Here is a 21,621-nt window from a genome sequence, read left to right as displayed (position 1 = left end):
CACTACAAGTAAAATATTCTGAGAGCCAAATCAGTGGATCTGCAGGTGAGGGGCACTTGGCAAGCTACAAAGTCACTGAAAAAAGGTTGGTCAGTATTTTAACCATTTGTCCCTTTGAAGTCTATGGCAATTTTGATTTAGTTGTGGTCTCTGAGGACTGGATTCAACGGACCAATACAAATGTATTCCATCTTCTTTCCATGTCAGCAAGATTGCTAAAATAATAAGCTAGTCCTTTAAATTTGTAATCAGTGGACTAAAGAACAGCTTCCTGACTATTCTCTAAAAATGAAATCCTCTTTGCTGTGTTAAATGCTGGAAACTGTAGTGTGAGTCACCTCCTGACAGCTACCATCTGTACGTGTCTGGACTCTGGGCAGTGTCTGTCGTGACTTCCATGGGTCTTTGATGGTGGAAGATGCCACTCGCAGACAATGGCTCTTTTCTGGGGTTCTCTGAATAGTTTTTTCAGCGTTTAGGTTCTAAAGTGGATCTAGACGGAGGGACAGTGCCTTCCCCCAGAGGCTGATTATTTGAAAGGTATCTTTTTTGTTTCAAAAGCATTTCTTGGTGTCCTAGTACATGAGTCATATTTAATTACTACAGTGAGCAAAACGTGGGGCACTACACACACACAGAAAAACTCAGGCACAAAGCCCTGCCCTCCGAGAACATATATTTTAAAATAAGTTATAATGGAAGAATAGACTTTGTATCTGCAGGTCAAAGGAATGCAAGCACCAGCAGAGAAGAGCCATGCCTGTCCTGTGAGCGCATGGAATGACTTTTGTGCCACTGCAATTTTTTGCCTCATTGAAATTTGTATAATATCCTAAAGTTCTGATCTGCAGTTACTTTTGGAACACACTCAGTTTAGGGGAATTATCTAAGATAAGTTTTATGATCACATAAAAAAAAACAAAGAGAAGGATTTGACAGAATGCATACACAATGCTGAACCTTAGCGTGACATACCTTGATCCACAACTGCAAAGAAGTATCACGCTATAGGAGGTTTCAGGAAACACTTTCTCCCTGATATTTTCTGGGCATGTTCCAAAATTTTTGCCCATGTTTCTTATCTGAGAAATAGAATTTCTCATACTACAAAGGCAGATCATGTGGATAAACAAATTCCTCTAAGATGTCTTGTGTCAGACCTTGATGTTATCAAATAGTGAAGTAGAATGAAAGAGTACAGAGGACAACATACTCCTACTTCAGACCGGGAATCCTTACAGCCCATCAAGTCAAGAATCTGGAGACTACTTATCTCAGGAGAAAGATAACGTTATGGCTCTGGACACACAATTATATCCTGACCATCCAGAAAACCTGCCCCGTCCCGCGTACACTAAAAGATCATCTCTCCTGTTGTGCCATTTTATGGAAGAACAGGAATTACAGAGATGCTGCCAGAAAAGGGGGAGCCACAACAGACAAGAAGACAAAAAATCACGGTAATTATAGAAATACAAATGAGTTAGTGTTTGCAAACAAATATTAGAGAGAGACTACAAAGTGTGAAAAGGCAGAGATATAATAAGATTTGAGAAATGGAGCAGAAGATTGAAAACAGGTGTTAGACACAGAATTTCTGGTGCTGAACACCAGAGGTAGGCAGAAGCGTGCTTCTGTGTTCATGTACTTCAGAGGTTTAAGACTACAATGGCTCAGAAAAGGACTGATGATGCATGATGAAAACCAAGTGTGCAAGACAGTGGGGTACTGGAGCACTTGCAACCCAAAAGGGCATTCGGTGCTTAACATGGGCTGTCCTTGGGTCAAGTGATAATGCATGGTTTAATTTAAGGAAGATTAAGCACACATACATATACATATGTATGGAATAGCACACATGCATTATATACATATACACACATTTATATTATAATAATTTGTACTATTTCCATACATCCAGAATGGCTATATTTAGCACAGTAAAGGATAAACAAATGGCCAAAAGGAGCTAAGAAGGAATGCTGGAGGAGCCACTGGTCATCTGACCCTCCTATCTCCTTCATATATGCCCCTTTACAGATCTTTTTCTTGTTCTAGAAGGTCTGGGAGCCTCGTGTAAGACACAGGTGTGCAAAATATGCACCTTACTACCACAAAGGGGCTTGGGAAAAGGAAGCCAATCCGGAGTGCAAAGTTCCCATTTCCAAGATGATTTAGAAAATAAAATATGTCTTGAGGCCGGGCGCGGTGGCTCACGCCTGTAATCCCAGGACTTTGGGAGGCTGAGGTGGGCAGATCATAAGGTCAGGAGATCGAGACCATCCTGGCTAACACGGTGAAACCCCGTCTCTACTGAAAATACAAAAAATTAGCTGGGTGTGGTGGCGGGAGCCTGTAGTCCCAGCTACTGGGGAGGGTGAGGAAGGAGAATGGTGTGAACCTGGGAGGCGGAGCTTGCAGTGAGCTGAGATTGCACCACTGCACTCCAGCTTGGGCGACAGAGCCAGACTCAGTCTCAAAAAAAGAAAAAAAAAAAAAAAAAAAAAGAAGAAGAAATAGAACATGCGTTGAGGGCATTGATCAGAAAAATCATGTTTTTGAGATTACGAAAGATGAGAATGACTGAATGCACTGCCTTATTTTAAATTCCAGATCCCTTTAGGCAAGGAATAGTCTCCTCTGAGTATAAACTAACTACTAGGGCTTTAGGGAAACAGGTTCACCTGTATTGAATCGGGTTCCTGGGCAAGTAAATTAAAATAATAAAACAAAAATAAACAAAGAATCAATACATCTACCTGTCAAATAACTGATCTGAGTATTAAAAGAAAAGACAGAGCTTCATTGGTCAAGGCAGGTGAAGTCATTTGCTCATGTAGAGTTGAGTGTTGCCATCTTACCTAACTAGAGCAACATTGATTAACTAGCTTTCCCTGCTGATACTAAACTTGAAGCATAGTACCATTAATGAGGTGATCAAGGCAGAATGCCAGAACGTGGAGACAGCAGAAGGCATAAGGACATAAATGTTGACTTCCCAGGGAAAGATCCTCAGGATGTCCCAACTATGACCACAGGGTCAAGATCTTCCCCTCAACCCAGTGTGCCTTATTCAACTATCGATACTTGAATCTCATGGTTCCTGGACATAACTTCTCAATTCCAGCTTTGCTACTTACATTGCAATCACTTTTCTGTTCTCATAATTATATTCTAGTTCTTGTCTGAATATCTCAATCTTCAGTTTCCTACTCTGATCATGTTACCTCTTTCTACTTTTTCCACTCAATTCTTCTACTGTATGTGTGTGTGTGTATATACATATATAGTATATATATTTGAGCATATATATGCTCCACCTACTTCATTAAAGCCTGCAGTCCAGTTATTTGCCCTGCTATGCTTTTCTGTCTATCTGCCCATGCCTCTCTACGCTTTCTTCCCTCCAGCTTAGATCCCATGACCCTCATCTCAACCCCTCCTTTGTTATCCATCTCTTTCAGACAGAGTCCCAACCCTCAATCTCTTGAATTATTCCTATTTTCTGCTTGTATGCACACAACTTCTCTGGTTCCACTACCAAAACGCAAAACATTCTTGCTTTTGGAAAATAATCACGAAATCAAGTGCATTGGTGCCGATGCACAGGCACACAATCATGATTTCTAGACTCAACTATGTCTCACACATAACACACCCATGTCAAGGTCTCTCTCATTGACCCGACAGCCATTCCTAGCCTTCCTCCTGCTCTACATGGTCCTGCCCTAAACCCACTCTTTTTTTCTCAGGAGATAACCATGTCCACCTCACAGAGACACTAAAGGACATGTGTCCTCAGTCTCCTGTTTCCCTCACTAAGACTTTTATTTGCATTCACCCCATTGCTGTGTCACGCCCTCTCATTTCAATGGAGAAAGCATCCTTTCAACCAACATTCTATTTGTTCCCCAGATTCCATCTATTTGTCGCCTTAGGAACCTTGGTCTATATTTCTTATCTATCCAGAGTTTCTAAAAATCAACATCTATTGAACACTTCCATATTCTACACCAGACACTCAGATAAAAACTTGGAATACATTATTTCATGTCAATTCTATAGTAACCCTGTGGAATGGGCACCACTTCCATTCTCTCAGACTCATTCTCTCTGGCCATCTCTCTGCTCTTGCTCTTAGTCACATAAACATTTCTCAACTCTTACTAGAAACTTCCCTTGATCCTTTGTTGTCTTCTAACTCCAGCCTCAACTCCTTGCTTCCCTCCACTGCCACACTTCTTGAGTCACCTCAGCATCCTCTCTCCTCTTCCTCACGGCCCACTCATTCCTCAAGCCTTTTCCACTGAGACTGCACTTACTGTTTATAAAATGTCAGCCTCCTAATTGTGAAATCCAATGGATGTTTTTCAATCTTTATTTCCCTTGATATTTGTCACTTATTACCGGCATCCAAGCCCTTCTGCCCTGAGTCTTCCTCTCTACTGACTTCCATAACAACATACATCTCTCATGTTATCACTTTGAAAACTTCTTCTCAACCTTTCCTTGAGTGATGGTTCCTACTCCATTCCTTAAATGTCTCTGTCCCCAAATCTCTGTCCTTATCATCTTCTCTGAGTGATGTCATTCATTCCCATGGTTCAACTATCACATACAAACCATACCTTAGGGCTTCACTGGATAGCAACACTTAGATATTCCCAAATGAAAGTCTTCCTTGTCAATCTCCAATTTATTTCTCCTCCTAGATTTTCTAACTTGGTTCATTCAATCTTCATATCACCATGTGACCAAGACCAAACTAGGTAGGTATTGTTGACACCTAAAATTTTCTACTTGATTACAAAGAATGACTCCTACAATTATCTGCCAGCATCACACATTATACAATTTTGGAAGGTTGCATTCATTTTACATGATGTTTAGTCTTTAGACCTTACACTTTTAGCATTTAACTTGAAATCACCTTTTTAATGAAAACTTTTAATAAAGCATTTCAAATATTACTGGTAGGAAGTTATGGCTTTAGTGTGGTCAACCTGAGAGAGGAACAGCTTATTTCATTAGAGGTAAAAAGAGGAAAATGTCTTTTGTTCTCTGATTTTCATGGCAGGGGTTGGGTATTATCTGTGTTTCCTGTCAGCTGCCCATCTGCACTGAACTTCTAAGGCTCTGCTAAGCTTTAGCCTACTTAGGATGACTCATTTTCTCCTTAAAATAATATAGAGAGATTTTCTCCCTGAAACAGCATAGATATATTTTTCTCTGCAAGTCTGTGGTTCAGCCTGCTTACTGTTTTCTGAATCTTTGCTAATACTTCCCTAGATATGACAATCAAAAAGGACTAGGGAAAGGGAATGCTATGAGAGACTTTACCATATTTACCTTCTAATTCTTTTGTTATCATCAGGCATGTCAATATCTGGGCAGAGTTGGTAATGAAGTAGTTCAGTACCAAAGAGGTCATATTCCAAGTAGCAGCCAAGTTGAGCAAACTCCAAGAGCTCCTTCTTATCAAGTATAGTCCTAGAAACAATACAACAGATATATTGTTATTATGAGGAGCCCATTTTCCACATGTACATACTAGAAGTTTTAAGCACACTATGTACAAGAACATAGTTGAAGTCAAGTAACAGAAACTTCTGAAATGGCTCTTAATGATGTGAGTATAAAATAGTAAGTTCAATTTGTTACCAGAAATAACAGAACTTACTCATCTAAAAGGGAGTTTTCCCCTCTAAAGTACTTGAGTACTACAGACTTAGTTTAATGATGCTTCCATTATTGCAAAGCAAGTTTGGAATTCTCCCTCAGAACTGCGTTCAGAATACGCCCCCACACTATTTTGAGAATCCTTAATGGAGTAAATTTTCATCCTCTAAGGACTGCTATGAACTGTGAAAACTATCAAAGGAAATCTGGCCTCAGGTCTGGCAAATTAGGTGAGTAATGCTAATCTGGGTAACACATGAGGCTTTGCCTTGTGGTAGCAGGGTGATTTTCTTGTGAAGATTGTAAAGTGGTTCTAAAATTAATTCTAAAGCCTTTAAAGAATGCCGTTCCAACAACTTTAAGGCACAATACTCATACAGATATTTATGTTCTGGAGTGCTTATTTTTTAAATAAAATTTATTATTTTATGATAAATTTTATGGATATCTTCTCATTTCAATAGCTATCATATAAAGAATATAACTATTTTAGGATGTAAGATTATGTAAATGAATGGGAAAGGAGAGAAATGTAAGACAAGTACAGGCTACAGAGAAGAGTACAGAGCAAGAGTAGATTATCTCAAGAAATTTACATTATAACAAGTAAAAAGAGATGCACTAAGGTAACCCCAAAATGCCATTGTAGAGATCCAATCACACAGAGAGCTAAGAAGGAATAAAAACATCCTAGCAGAAGAACAATATGCAAAAAAATGTGAAAGAAAAATATACCCCATTAGACATTTCATGAAGGGAAGGAAGACACTGCATGAAGGGAATGAAGGAAAAATATACCCCATTAGACACTGCATGAAAGGAATGAAGGACCTACAGATTTATAAGGGATCGTTTGGGATCCGAAATTGATCTGGAGATGAGTTGAGAACATTAGACAGTCATTGTCTTATTGGCTTTTAATTCATGCTGATATTTCTATTACTTTGGCAACTCCATGATGTGAGGATTAAAGCACTATTTTGTGGCAGGGCGTGGTGGCTCAATCCCAGCACTTTGTGAGGCCAAGGTGGGTGGATCACTTGAGGTCAGGTGTTCCAGACAAGTCTAGCCAACATGGTAAAACCACATCTCTACTAAAAAGACAAAAATGGCCGGGTGTGGTGGCTCACACCTGTAATCCCAGCATTTTGGGAGGCCGAGGTCGGTGGATCACCTGAGGTCAGGAGTTTAAGACCAGCTTGGCCAACATGGCAAAACCTTGTCTCTACTAAAAATACTAAAAATTAGCCGGGCATAGTGGTGGGTGCCTGTAATCCCAGCTACTTGGGAGGCTGAGGCAGGAAAACTGCTTGAACCCAGCAGACGGAGGTTTCAGTGAGCTGAGATTACACCATTGCAATCCAGCCTGGGAAACAGAGTGAGACTCCGTCTCAAAAAACAAAAACAAAATAAAAATTAGCTGGGGGTGGTGGCAGGCACCTGTAATCCCAGCCACTTGGGAGGCTGAGGCATGAGAATCAACTGAAACCGGGAGGTGGAGGTTGCAGTGAGCTGAGATCATGCCACTGCATTCCAGCCTGGGTGACAGAGCAAGATTCCATCTCAAAAAACAAAAAGCACTAATATCTGGCTGGGCATGGTGGCTCACGCCTGTAATCCTAGCACTCTGAGAGGCCAAAGTGGGTGGATCATTTGAGGCCAGGAGTTTGAGACCAGCCTGGCCAACATGGTGAAAACCCATCTCTACTAAAAATAAAAATAAAAATAAAAAAAATAAAGAAAGAAAAGAAAAAGAAAAAAAAAAAAGCACTATTATGTGTCCATGAATCTACTTCTAAGAGGTCAGAAGAATTTTCAAAGTTTTTTTTTTTTTTTTTTGAGGCAGAGTCTCCCTCTGTCACCCAGGCTGGAGTATAGTGGCATGATCGGCTCACTGCAACCTCCACCTCCCAGGTCCAAGTGATTCTCCTGCTTCAGCCTCCCATGTAGCTGGGACTACAGGCGTGTGCCACCACTCCCGGCTAACTTTTGTATTTTTAGTAAAGACAGGGTTTTGCCATGTTGGCCAGGCTGGTCTCGAACTCCTGACCTGAGGTGATCCACCTGTCTTGGCCTCCCAAAGTCCTGGGATTACAGTTGTGAGCCACCACGCCCAGTCAAAGCTTTCCTTACAAACCACAGGAGAACCAATTAAACCTCTGTGTACCATGGGTGCGGGAGGTGTCTCCTTTCCCGTGAGATTTCTGGGAGTTGACTATTGACTTTCATTCTGAGCTATCATCTCCTGGCTGGCTCCTTTTCATTTTATTCACCAATTTAGCAGAACTTAGAGTTCACGATGTTGTTTTAGGCAGGGAGGCTAAAAAATCTTTCCTTTATACTATAAAATATACATTAGTTCTGTGCTATCTTCTATTAATACTACTCATTTTCCATCTTCTTACCATGGAGACCATCTTTTGCTTCCAAAATTACTGGGCTGAAAGAATATGTGTTTTTCTATAGAAAACATATTCTGTTTTCCCCAAAGAACCATACTTGAAAAAAAACAAAATATACACAATTAAAGTAACGTAAGCGGGAAGAGGTAAGTTTAGTATTTTTTCCTTTTGAGTAAATTCAGTGTGTTAATTATCCAATATGGGCAGGGTACTGGGGGAGGGGAGGAGTCAGGAGGGAAATGGAGCCACCAGTTACAGGTTGGATCATACTCTTATTTCTGCTCCTAATGTCTTTTTGTTTCCTTTGGCCCAATGCCTTGAGAATCACTTTTCTAAATTTTCATTGCTATATTGAGGCATATACTTCGTGAAAAGTCCATGGTAAAATGTAAAGCCTTAGAAAAATCTTTAGCCTCAGCTCCAACTGAAAATAAAAAGTAAAGTCACTTAGCATCATTATCATCTTGCTGACAATTATGAGAACTTACTATGTGTCTGACATTGTGTGAAGTGCATTACATGTATTATCTCATTTAATACTCTCTATAATCCCAGCAGGTCTCAATTTTAAAGACTGAGAAACTGGGACTTGAGCGATTAGATACTCACTCAAGGTGATGTGCTAGAATTTAAATTCATCTCAAAGTTAGAACTTACTCTTCTAAACCACCGTACTGTAGAGTTTCTCCTATTGCTAAATATTGTTTTTTACTCAAAGGACATTTTCCAGAATTACAATGACTGAATGTGCACAGAGTATGCTTTAGTTTTTAATTTGAAATTTGATTTCCTCCCCATGGTACCCTCCAACTGCACTTGGAAAATGGAGAATTTACCATCAAAGGGTAGTATGCGGGGAAGACAGTGAAAATCCCAGAAAGGGAAGAAGGGATTCACTTGTGGAGATTTTTAATTGCTAAGTCAGAGGGTAACTACATATAGTAAGCAGGATTAAATCTTTACTGTTATTTTAGACAATTTGAATGACATGATCAAAGAGAAAGGAACTATGGGAATCATGACAACTGCTTACTTTCTTACTATGGGGTGTGTGTGCGTGTGTGTGTGTGTGTGTGTGTGTGTGTGTATGTAGTTATTCATTTTTTTAAACTGACATATAGTGATATGACCCCCTCTGGATAACTAAATACTAGTGTGAAGTCAATTAAGAAATGAATATTACAAATATTGGCGGGGCATGGGGGCTCACGCCTGTAATCCCAGCACATTGGGAGGCCAAGGTGGGTGGATCACTTGAGGTCATGAGTTCAAGATCAGCCTGGCCAACATGGTGAAACCCTATCTCTACTAAAAATACAAAAATTAGCCAAGCATGGTGGCTTGTGCCTGTAGTCCCAGCTACTTGGGAGGCCAAGGTAGGAGAATCACTTCAATTTGGGAGGTGGAGGTTGCAGTGAGCCAAGATCACATTACTGCGCTCCAGCCTGGGCAACTGAGGGAGACTCCGTCTCAACAACAACAAAAAAAAAAAAAAAAAAAAAAAGAAAAAGAAAAAAGAAAAAAGGAAAGAAAAAAAAGAAATGAATATTTCAAATATTAAGGGGCACAGAGGCAACTTCCATCACCAGATCAGACCTCCCTCCTGAAGCCAGACCTGAAATGCAACTGCCCGCTTGCCATCTCTACTCGGGTGCCTAACAGCGACTTCAACCTCAGCATGTCCCAAACTGGACCTTTCTTCTACCCCTCAAACTGGCTGCTCCAATACCCTTCCCTATCTCTGTTGACAACAACTCCATTCTTTTTTTTTTTTTTTTTTTTTTTGAGACGGAGTCTCGCTCTGCCGCCCAGGGCTGGAGTGCAGTGGCCAGATCTCAGCTCACTGCAAGCTCCGCCTCCCGGGTTTACGCCATTCTCCTGCCTCAGCCTCCCGAGTAGCTGGGACTACAGGCGCCCGCCACGTCGCCCGGCTAGTTTTTTGTATTTTTTTTTAGTAGAGACGGGGTTTCACCGTGTTAGCCAGGATGGTCTCAATCTCCTGACCTCGTGATCCGCCCGTCTCGGCCTCCCAAAGTGCTGGGATTACAGGCTTGAGCCACCGCGCCCGGCCGACAACAACTCCATTCTAGCTGCTCAGGCCAAAAACCTCGATCATTCTTGACTGCTTTCTTCCTCTGACATTCTACGTTTAACCTATTAGGATAGCATTGGGGCTCAGTCTTCAAAATACGACCAGAATCCAGACCTACCATCACCTCCCATACTACCCTCCAGACCCAAATCACCCTGGTCTCTTGCAGGATCACTGCAATAGATACCAAATTGTTCTATTACAGTCTATTCTACATACTGCAATTAAAGTGCCACCTCCACACCTAAGTCAGACTAGGTCTCTCTTCTGCTCAGAACCCACCAATGGCTTTCTATTTCCCTCAAAAGTAAAAGCCAAGGCCTTACAGTGGCCCATGAGGCATTATGCGATCTCTCTCCATGTGGTCTTGCAAAAGCCTCATCTAGAAGAGGAATGGGGCTGAGCGTGGTGGCTCACACCTGTAATTCCAGCACTTTGAGAGGCTGAGGCACGTGGATCACTGAGGTCAGGAGTTCGAGACCAGTCTGGCCAATACAGTGAAACCCTGACTGTACTGAAAATACAAAAATTCGCCGGTGTGGTGGCACGTGCCTGCAGTCCCAGCTGCTCAGGAGGATGAGGCAGGAGAATCGCTTGAACCTGGAAGGCAGAGGTTGCAGTGAGCCAAGATCATGCCACTGCACTCCAGTTTGGGTGACAGAGCAAGACACTGTCTCAAAAAATAAAAATAAAAATAAAAATAAAATAAAAGAGGAATGGGGAGGTGGCAGGCATGGTGGCTCATGCCTGTGGTCCCAGCTACTTGGAAGGCTGAGTGGGGAGGACTGCTTGAGCCCAGGAGTTCAAGGCTGCAGTGACCTATGATGACACCACTACACTCCAGCTTGGGTGACAGAGTGAGCCCCTGCCTCTAAAAAATGAAATATAAACAAACAAAAAATAAAAGAGGAATGGGGACTGTAGGGACCCAATTCTCCAGACGCAATGAAATATAAATGTTACCTACGTTGTAAACGTTAACTGAAGAATGTCACCATAAGCAGAGATGTCTTTCTAGGGGAAGACTAACACTGTTCCATAAGATTCATCCACACATGTTAAGTTTCAAAAGTAACCCCTGGCCAGGCACATTGGCTCACTCCTATAATCCCAGCACTTTGGGAAGCCAAGGTGGAAGGATCCCTTGAGCCCCGGAGTTTGAGACTAGCCTTGGAAACAAAGCAAGACCCTGTCTCTACAACAAACTGTAAAAATTAGCAGGACATGGTGGTGTGTGCCTGTGGTTCCAGTTGCTCAGGAGGCTGAGGTGGGAGGATCATTTGAACCCAGGAGTTTGAGGCTACAGTGAGCTATGGTCGTACTGCTGCACTCCAGCCTGGGACAGAGTCAGACCTTGTCTCAAAAAAAAAAAAAAAAAAAAAAAAGTAATCCCTGTGAATTCTTACCCCGTCGAAAATCTTAATGTAAAGGGATGTGACTTTGGGGAAGCTGTTTCCTCTGTAAAAACATTCTTAAAAATTTCACGGTCACATGCGAGGGGAGATTGCTTCAGAAGGGAAGCAATTAGGCTGATATTTTAGACATCAGGAAAATGCAGTTGAAAAAGAGGGGCAAGGCCAGATGCAGTGAGTGGCTCATGCCTGTAATACCAGCACTTTGGGAGGCCGAGCCTCTGGGAGGGTTGCTTGAGCCCAGGAGTTTGTGACCAAACACAGAGAGACCCTGTCTCTATAACAAAAATAAATAAATAGAAAGAAAAAGAGGGGAAGAGAAATTTGCTGTCATTAAAATACCAAGACATACATACATATATATACAGTTTTTCTTTCTGATTTTTTAACTGACATTTATTGATATGACCTCCTTTGGGTAACTACATATTAATGTGAAGGCAATTAAGAAATGAATTCAGCTGCGCACGGTGGCTCATGCCTATGATCCCAGCACTTTGGGAGGCCGAGGTGGAAGGGTCACTTGAGCTCAGGAATTCCAGACAAGCCTGGGCAACATGGCAAAACCTGATTTCTAACAAAAATACACACATCAGCCAGGTGAGGGTGGTGCACGCCCATGGTCCCAGCTACTTGGGAGACTGAGGTGGGAGGATTGTTGGAGATCGGGAAGTCGAGGCTACAGTGAGTCATGATCAAGCCACTGCACTCCAGCCTAGGTGACAGAGCAAGCAAGACACAATTCCAAATAAACAAATAAATAAATAATTAAATTAAAAATTAAATTAAAAAATAAAAATAAAGGGGATGAATTCATTTAAATTATTCTTATTGACAAAGCAAACTGATTGCAAAATCCAGGGGAAGAAAATAGTGTGTGATCACACATATTTTTCAAAGGAAAGTCCTGTAAATAAGTAGAATGTGGTATGAGATATTAATGAGGGGTGGGACAGGAAATAAGAAAATCAACACCTGATAGGCATCAGGTATTTAATATTGCCCCAGCTTGTTTAATCCTTACAGAAGCTCTATCAGGAAGGTGTGACTGTCCCCATCTTACAGATGAGGACTTTAAGTCTCAGAAAAGATAAACTCAGGTCTCAAACTAAAAGAGCTTCAAAAACACCCAAACTGCTTTTGTGTTCAGAGGCCTGTTCTTAGACCAGGCTGCCCCTCCGGGGTGTGAACGCTCCAGGCACCAGGCAGCTCCATTCCTCCTCCAAGGCACTCACACTCCGGAGACACACTCACCATCACAATGACATCCAGGAACAAGCACCGTGCACCATGAAGGTCTAACAAGGTGACTTACCTATGTGAAACTGACATTCAGCTGGATGGCTTCCAGGGACTGCCAAAGTGCTACTGAAGTTGCATTTATGCAAGTGAATTTCTTTTTCACTTGGAGAGGATTGACCCCAAATGTCAGTATGCTACCACGGGAAAATGAACTCTGTGTGCCATCCAGCAGATGAGGGTTAAACAGACGTCCTGCCCCTCCCCATCACCAGTGATCTCACAGCACATCTTGGAAGAGTGGAGGTGCTAACCTCAGGCAGTTTTCTTCATTCTGCATTCCATATCCATGAATAATTCTTGAGAGTTGTTTTTCATTTTATTTTATTTTTCTTGAGACGGAGTCTCACTCTGTCGCACAGGCTGGAGTGCAGTGGCGCGATCTTGGCTCACTGCAGCCTCCACCTCCTGGGTTCAAGGGATTCTCCTGCCTCAGCCTCCTGAGTAGTAGGTGGGACTCCAGGTGCCCCCAACTACACCCAGTTAATTTTGTATTTTTGGGAGAGGCGGGGTTCCATCATGTTGGCCAGGCTGCTGTCAAACTCCTGACCTCAGCTGATCCGCCAGCTGATTTGCCTGCCTCGGCCTCCCAAAGTGCTGGGATTACAGGCGTGAGACACTGCGCCCGGCCATCCATGAATGATTCTATTCTTTCTTACTCCAATCTTTCCCAGCTTTTAAGGTAGGTAGTTTTCGCTTCTTCCCCTGAAGAGTCAGTGAAGTGATTGTGACGCACAGAAGAGCTACCGCATTTGACACTGAAGAAACGTTCCATCTTCAAGGTGGATGAAATGATTGCAATGTCATTTACAAAATATCCTGGGATTTCCCAGGAGGAAGATGAGATTTTTGTATCAAGTACTTGTTCATGTCATTCATATGATATCATTTCTTCTGCTGCATATTTTATACTTTTGCTCAACTAATAAGTAACTTTTCTGTATATAAAAACAGGCATAGATTTAGGGAAAATATATTGCCATCAGCTAAAAAAAAGGTGTCCAAAGTGATTTGGCTTGTTATTTTCAGAATACAGTTATCATTTACCCAGTTTCTTAAGGCTGGTACTATAATGCAAGACAGGTGATTCTATTTTCAACCCCCTTTTATATTCTAGATCTTATCCATATGCTGAGGGGTTTAGTTTAATGTCAAAATATACTCTGTGTGGAAGAAAGGAAGTCTGCATGAAGTGATAATTTAGACAAGGGTCTGTGGACTCCCTAGGTAGAAAGAACTAAGGAGCAGAGGAAAGAATTTGATCCGTGGGTAGGATCAAGATAACGAAAGCACCTACCATTTGTCTTGGGCTTTACAGGTTCAAATAACTCTCAGGTACATTATTTCATTTCACACATTGAAACACACCTTTATAAATTAATTCAGTGAACATCTACTATCAGCTGTCTTGTGCTATTCTCTGTGTTAGGAATATAGACACGAATAAAAAATTTAAGATGCTGCCTCAAGGAACTGAAAGTCTGCAGAAGGTAGATATTTAAGCCAATAATTATAGTTAAATGTGTTAAAAACATTTAAGTACAAATAAATACAAAGTATTACAAAAAAAGAATGAGGCAATTAATTTTTTTCACTTGATTCACTTTGATTCATTTGAGTTAAGCCTTGAAGGATACTATTTAGACAAATGTTGGTAGGGTTCCAGATGAACAATCCAGAGAGGCTGGGCATATGGCTTATGCCTATAATCCCAGCATTTTGGGGGCCAAGGCGAGTGGATCACCTGAGGTTAGGATTTTTGAGACCAGCCTGGCCAACATGAGGAGACCTTGTCTCTACTAAAAATACAAAAATTAGCCAGGCGTGGTGGCAGCTGCCTGTAATCCCAGCTACTTGGGAGGCTGAGGTAGGAGAATTGCTGGAACCCAGGAGGCGAAGGCTGCAGTGAGCCAAGATCATGCTACTGAACTCTAGCCTGGGCGACGGTGTGAGATTTTGTCTCAAAAAAAAAAAAAAAAAAAAAAAAAAAAAAAAAAATCCAGAGAACCACCTGCTGAGAGGCAAAAAGGGAGCTTGCTGTTCCTGAATATAAGGGTGTAGTTTATCAGACAGGAGGGGAGAAGAGAGGGGAATCATCCATCCATCTATCCATCCCTCCATTTAATAAGAAATTGTTACTTGCAATCAGCCATGAGCTGGGAAAACAAACACAAATAACACCAGTCCCTTATTGGAAGCAGTTCAGTATCTACTACGGAAAACAGACACGGAAACAAATACTTGCTGTAGAGAATTTACCAAGTGTCATGGTAAGAGTGCTACTAGGAACTAGGTTGGCAAGAAGGAGCTATCAAACAGTGCTTGGCTGGTTCTGGAAAAGCTTCATAGAGGAGAAAACCCCTGGTGAATTGCATTTTGAAGAAAGATTTTGCCTCGTAGATAAGGGGAAATAGAACATTCATAGCAGAGAGAAGAGCATGCGTGAGATGCATGTAAGGACAACCAATACAGGGCACTCAAAGACATGGTCGGTGTGGCTTTGGCCCAGAGACTGTGTGCATACTAGGAATAACGAGAGAGAAGCTGGAGGGAGGTGAGGGAACCAGAAGACCAAGACCTTTGCCTGAGGCAAAGGTGACCCATTGGAGGGTTTTAAGTCAGGATCGGGGATATAATTAGATTTGCCTTTGGAAAGATCTGGTGGATTGTGGAGGCTAGATCTGGGACCAAAACTAAGGGAGAGATTCGTGTTTGGAGACTTACAATAATTCAAATGATAAATGAGGGGCTGAATTCAGAGAACACCAGAGGAGTGGATAGGAGAGCTTGTATTTGGAGGTCTTTAGGCTAACAGCTGGGTAAATAGCGCTGTTATTAGCCAGATTATGGAGTACAGCAGCAAGAGTGAAGGATGAGGTATTGGCACCACAGGGACAGCCATGCAGGAGGAGAATCACGAGCCTGTCTTGCTTGGGCAACTGATTAGATGTTGGCACCATTAAATAACAAGAACAAGGAGCAGGTTGTGAAATTCACAATAGACTGGTGAAATAGTTATGTCACATATTAATGTCATTGCCCGAATAAAGAAACTAAAACATGGGTCTTCTTTAAAGTGATCAACAATGCAGGTATTCCAACTCCTAATCCAGTGCCCTTTCCATTGTGCTGAGCTTTGATTTGATTGTAACTCATCAGCCATTTGATTCTGTGAATTCCTTGGGCAAGTGGTGGGCCTGTGAGGGCAGTTCTATGTAGGGTCGTGGAGCTAGCTCAGGCACTGACATCTGAAGAATCATAAATTGCATTCCCTGATAAAACTTACAGACTTGATCAAGTATGTTTTAAAAATTGGCATACAAATAAAATAACAACAGAATTCTTATATATACAACTGATTTATTGAAAACGTTGAATTTCAATGACTGATCATTAAAAATTATTTCTCAAAAAAGTAATTCCAGGCTGGGCATGGTGGGCTCACACCTGTAATCCCAGCACTTTGGGAGGCTGAGGTGGATGGATCACTTGAGGTCGAGAGTTTGAGACCAGCCTGGCCAACACGGCAAAACCTTGTCTCTACTAAAAATACAAAATTGGCTGAGCGTGGCAGTGCATGCTTGTAATCTCAGCTACTTAGGAGGCTGGGGCATGAGAATCACTTGAACCTGGGAAGTGGAGGTTGCAGTGAGCTGAGATTGCACCACTGCACTCCAGCCTGGATAAGAGAGCAAGACATCGTCTCAGGAAAAAAAAAAAAAAAAGTAATTCCAACAAACTTTGTCCTCCTCCCCCTTGAGCTGATCAATTTAGAACCAATGAATATTTGTACAACTATGTGGAATTCTTATGTTTTTAAAGTTTTTCAACAACTACTTAGAATAATTACTAAACTCAACTAGAATTATACACTTAATAACCTAAAATTAACGTTAAAATGTTTATAATGCAATATTTTAAAAAAGTAAATTACCATAATCAAGTGATTATAACCTAATTTACTATACTCTGATTTGATATTAACAGAATTTAAAACATTATTCATGTCTACCTTACACTGCTAATGACAGCTCCACCGTAACTACGAGATCTGAGAAATTCTTAATTGATGGAATTCAACTGATCTCAATTAACTAAAAATAAATTTAAATGTCAAAAATAGAAAGTAAACAGAGATGATATAAGTTTTTAATGTGTGGTCTAAACATTGCCTATGATTAAAAACATATAATTTGCTACTTCCACTAACAATTTGCCAAGAACTTTAGTTTGATCCAGACTCAAGCCATAAATGACTACATTTGCATTAATATACTAGTTTATGCCCAAATATGTAGGTATTTTAAAGATTTATTTTTTATGGGATTCTTTTTGCATGAAGGCATGACATTTATTGAACAATATTTTTGATACTGGAGAATAACTGGGAATGAAATATAATTTAAAAATTCAGTTTGCTATTATCTATATTTTAACAAGCATCTCCCCCCACCACTTCATTCAGTTCTCTGACTGCTTGGGTCGCTAAAGAAATGTTTAATGACATCATAGGAAGGAATGACGTCACCCTTTCAATATTATGACTTAAGTGTAGGCTTAAGCAAAAGGAACAGATGGCTGCAAGAGAGAAAAACCCTTGTTTAAATTAGACTAAACCCAGAAGTTGGCTCCAAATTACAAAGTGTAATTAAAACTTTATTTTAGAATGCATTTCACAGTTTATACATCCCAGGAAGAGCTTTTCACCATATGAACTCTTCAGCTACCACATAGCACAAAAGAGGCTGCGTTTTTCATGTAAGGCGATACACGGTTCAGGGAATGACGGTATTGAGGAGAGTGAAGATAAATCTCATAGACATGGCAATCCTATTTGTTAAAATGTCACATTTCATGGGAATGGTGTCAGAGTCATGAAAAATTGCTTTAGAAAAAAAATTACTAGTGGAAGGCTTTGGTGGGTAGAATGTACTGCATAGAGCACATGGCCAGCACTTCCCTTTCACCTGGAAGGCAGGTCTGCCCAAAATAGTATAATTTGGGATACTCCACAATTAATTATTAATTATCACCATAACTTTATTACATTTTATTTGGCACTATTTATGAATATAAAGAATTTTGGTGCATTTCACTTTGTCAAATGTTTGCCTAGATTTCTCTCTCTCTCCTTTTTTTCTTCTTTCTCTCCTTTCTTTCTCCCTCCCTCCCCTTCCTTCCTTTCTGCCTCCCTCCCTCCCCCTTTCCCTTTCTTCCTTCCATAGGTTCTACATGTTGAGAGAAAATACATAGTAAGCAATAACAGGGCAGGGGTGGGGAAAATTTGCATAACACTTTAGGGTTAAAAATCATTTTTCTGGCCGGCTCAGTGGCTCATGCCTGTAACCCCAGCATTCTGGGAGGCTGAGGCAGGAGGATCGCTTGAGGCAGGAGTTCAAAATTAATTTGGGAAACAGCAAGTCCCTGTCTCTTTTATTCTCAAAAATTTAAAAAAAAAAATTGTTTTTGAGAATAAAAGAAACTCAGTGCCATATTCACAGGATTGCAGTTGTTACAAACAAATACATGTACATAGCATTCCAATTGTTCTTAAACACCACTGTACTACTTAACTATATCAAGATGTTTTGCTCAATTTCAGTTTGTCAAATATTTGCTTGGAATTGTTTTTGAATGACTTCCCATTAATTCACGAATATTCACAGGGATTAAATTGTGTAAGTTCCAAGGAAACCACATAATTATTTTTTGTGGCTTTTCACAGAAAACCTTAAGGTTAAAAATCACCATAATTATAATTAAATAATGACTTTGAAGACAGAGAGTGGGCTGTTCTTCAGGCTACAGCCCAGCGTCTGCTATATGGTAACTAGACACGCAAATATTTGTGGAACGAATGAATGATGTGATATCCCACTCTCTTATTTCACCTAATTAAGAGCATGAAAAAAATATCAAAATTATATCTTTCAAGAGTTTGGCCAATTTGGCACGAATGATCAGAAACAAACAGAATAAAATGTGCTGTTGGCCAGTTCCCTAAACCTTTCCCTCTTGTTGTATTTCAGAAACCCTTAGGTCAATTCCTCTACCTTCCTCCTCAGTCAGGAATTTTCAAAGACAGTGATATGCTATTTTCCTTCACTTAATTATCATTGTGCCCTTAATCAAACTCGAGGCCCTGGATTTCTATCAAAGCCCTTTGGCTTGTTAAATAGATAACCAAGTAGAAAAAAGAGTCAGGCACCGCACCTGTCTATTGCCCCTCCAGGGGGGTAAAAAATTTAATCAGTAACTAGTTGCTACCCAAATACCTGCCAGCCATGCTGTTTTACTCAGCTTTCATTGGTAAATAATTTTGTTGTCATAAAAGTACCTATGGCTACTCTAATAGTCCATTAAGGATAAAATCTCCTTGAAGATGAATAGCAAAAAGGATATATGTGGGTTTTTTTTTTTTCAATTGCATCTAGCCTATATTAGAACGGAGGCCAAGGCAGTGCTATCATTACATGTCACCTGGACATGTGGGTAGAGTTTTAACAGGTAGTAAAATTATAATAAATGATTGAAAGGCAGAAAGCCTTCATAGATTAAGACCAAGAAGGAACCCTTAAGTGCCGGTGCTCTTTTCCAATAAATGTTGACTTTGGGTGGCTGTAACCATCAAGGGCGGTCCCCTGCAATGTACCCTAGGGTTAAATTCACAGCAGCCAACAGGCCCACGTTTCTTAAAGGGAACAGATGGTTAGGGGAGGGCCTAGACACAGAAGCAGATTTATCTTGTCAGGCTGTTATCTCCTAGTAAATGACCTTAAGCAGGTCACCAATGGTCACATGACAACAATGTAGTTCAGAGGTCTCCTAAGGTGATGGCCATTCATTAACTCTTCCGTCTCGGGGTCCCAAATGCCCCTTTTGGATAGCTATGTAGCAATTTGTTGTTGTTGTCGCAATGTGTGTATGTGTGTGTGTGTGCACCCACACAAATGCATGAATCCTTATGAAGACTGTACATCTTCAAAAATGTTTACCTGCTTCAGTGTGATTGGGGGCATACTGTAATATTTCACTGTGTATACTGAGATGATGGAAATACTACTATAAAGGGGAAAAATAAACTAGTCACGGGTAGGTAAGACTGAGGGCGAGCCCCATTGGAGAGTCCCAGCATTCTGGAGGGCTCTGAAGCAGAGCCACTGCCTGATTATCTCCCAGTCACAGGGTAGCTTCAGAGCCTTGTTTTGGTTTTTCATGTCTGAAAACGCATGATGGGGGAAATGAAATAATTTGCCATTTTGTCTTGGTTTTTATTTTTTGGAGGCCTTGTTTTGGGGATGCGCGTCTGTTTTGTGAGGCTTCTGTGCATTTCGTTGCATGAAATACATGCCCTTTGTGATTTGTCCCCATTACAGAAAGCTGAAGTCCTTGGTCTTTCAGTACGGCTCAGATTGTATGCACAGCCCTGCAGCCCTCAGAGAGTCTGTGAGAGGCTGACCCAGTCAGACTTCAGCATGGCCACTGTCTTGCTGTGAGCAGCCACTTCAAAGAGCTAACGATGCCTGCATCTGCCTCCCTGATTATTTTTTTTCTGTTACTTTATTCGGTATGTTTTTCCAAATGCACTGCTTCTGCTAAAGTCATGCTCCCTAGCTGCCTCCCTACTGAAATGCTCATACTTCCATGTATGTCTTTTTCATGCACTGGAACCCTGAATAATCCATCAGATAGGTACGGAATGGATGGCTGCTCTAGCGATGGTCTAAGAATTTTCTAGAATGTTCTGAGTTTGATGTCAGGTCAACCTTTCCATTCTGTTCTGAGTCATTCTAGAGAGATATATTGAAACTGCAGCCAAATGGAAATCTGGTAATGTATCTTTATTGTTTAACAGAAAAAAATACATATGTGTGTGTATATATATAAATATATACATATGTGTATATATAGGTGTAGTATATACATATATGTATATCACTAGGCAATAAAGAAAACATTTGCAATTTATATATTGTTTGATTTTATGAGCAGAGAAATACTACTGTGGTAGAAGCAAAGGTTTATTTCACATTTTCCAATGAAAGCTTGTTTTCTATTTGTGCCAAGCATAATTTTCTAACTTACATACATGTCTAACTGTAAATAGATGGAGATAGAAAGATTCTTCTTTACGAATCATCTTGAGCCAGTTTCAAGCAGTATGGCAGACTAGATGTTCACAGAAAACCTTTCCAGCAGAATGCATGTAAAATACTACATTATATTGAAGAGAGGAAAAAAAAAAACACCCTATTTTGAAATGCTTGGTTTAGCTGGTGGGAAAGTAACACTTACTTGCTCGGGGGACAGAGACAACAAGAGAGCTGAGAACATGAGGAATAAGGTGAAACCTAGAGCTAGCATTTGCCTAAAAGGTATTAATGAGCCAAGTAAGACAGAGCGTGGACTTGAACCAAGTAGGAGATCAGATTGGAGACATATAAAGGGCTACTCCCTTCATATGGAAGGCAACACACCCTTGAGGATGAAGTAGGTAAAAACTTGGTCCACAAACAGGTTTTGGAGATTACAGATGGTCCCTGGTTAGTTTGCCTTAATGCTTTTTGGACTTTACAATGGCGTGAATGCAATACACATTCACTAGAAACCGTACTTCAAGTACCCAGAGAAACATTCTGTTTTCCACTTTCAGTACAGTATTCAACACATTACATGAGCTATTCAACACCTTATTACAAAATAGTCTTTGCGTTAGATGATTCTGCAGAACTGTAGG

General features: G+C 40.8%; 1 protein-coding gene across 6 annotated transcripts in view; it reads right to left on the bottom strand.

Moving 5' to 3' along the window:
• Positions 1–21,621, bottom strand: part of PTER (phosphotriesterase related) — a 117,784-nt gene that overhangs the window by 42,574 nt on the left and 53,589 nt on the right. For all 6 annotated transcript variants that reach the window (XR_004060100.1, XR_004060101.1, XM_030941167.1 and 3 more), the window contains exon 4: positions 5,350–5,490. Coding sequence is in view for 4 of the 6 variants with exons in the window: in XM_030941167.1 (XP_030797027.1) it covers positions 5,350–5,490 (141 nt within the window). In the remaining 2 variants the exon portion in view is untranslated. The remainder of the gene's footprint in view (positions 1–5,349; positions 5,491–21,621) is intronic.

The sequence above is a fragment of the Rhinopithecus roxellana genome, chromosome 11, assembly GCF_007565055.1.
Source record: "Rhinopithecus roxellana isolate Shanxi Qingling chromosome 11, ASM756505v1, whole genome shotgun sequence".
Lineage (NCBI taxonomy): Eukaryota > Metazoa > Chordata > Mammalia > Primates > Cercopithecidae > Rhinopithecus > Rhinopithecus roxellana.
Note: the sequence above shows the minus strand (reverse complement) of the source record. Positions and strands in the feature narration are given on the sequence as shown.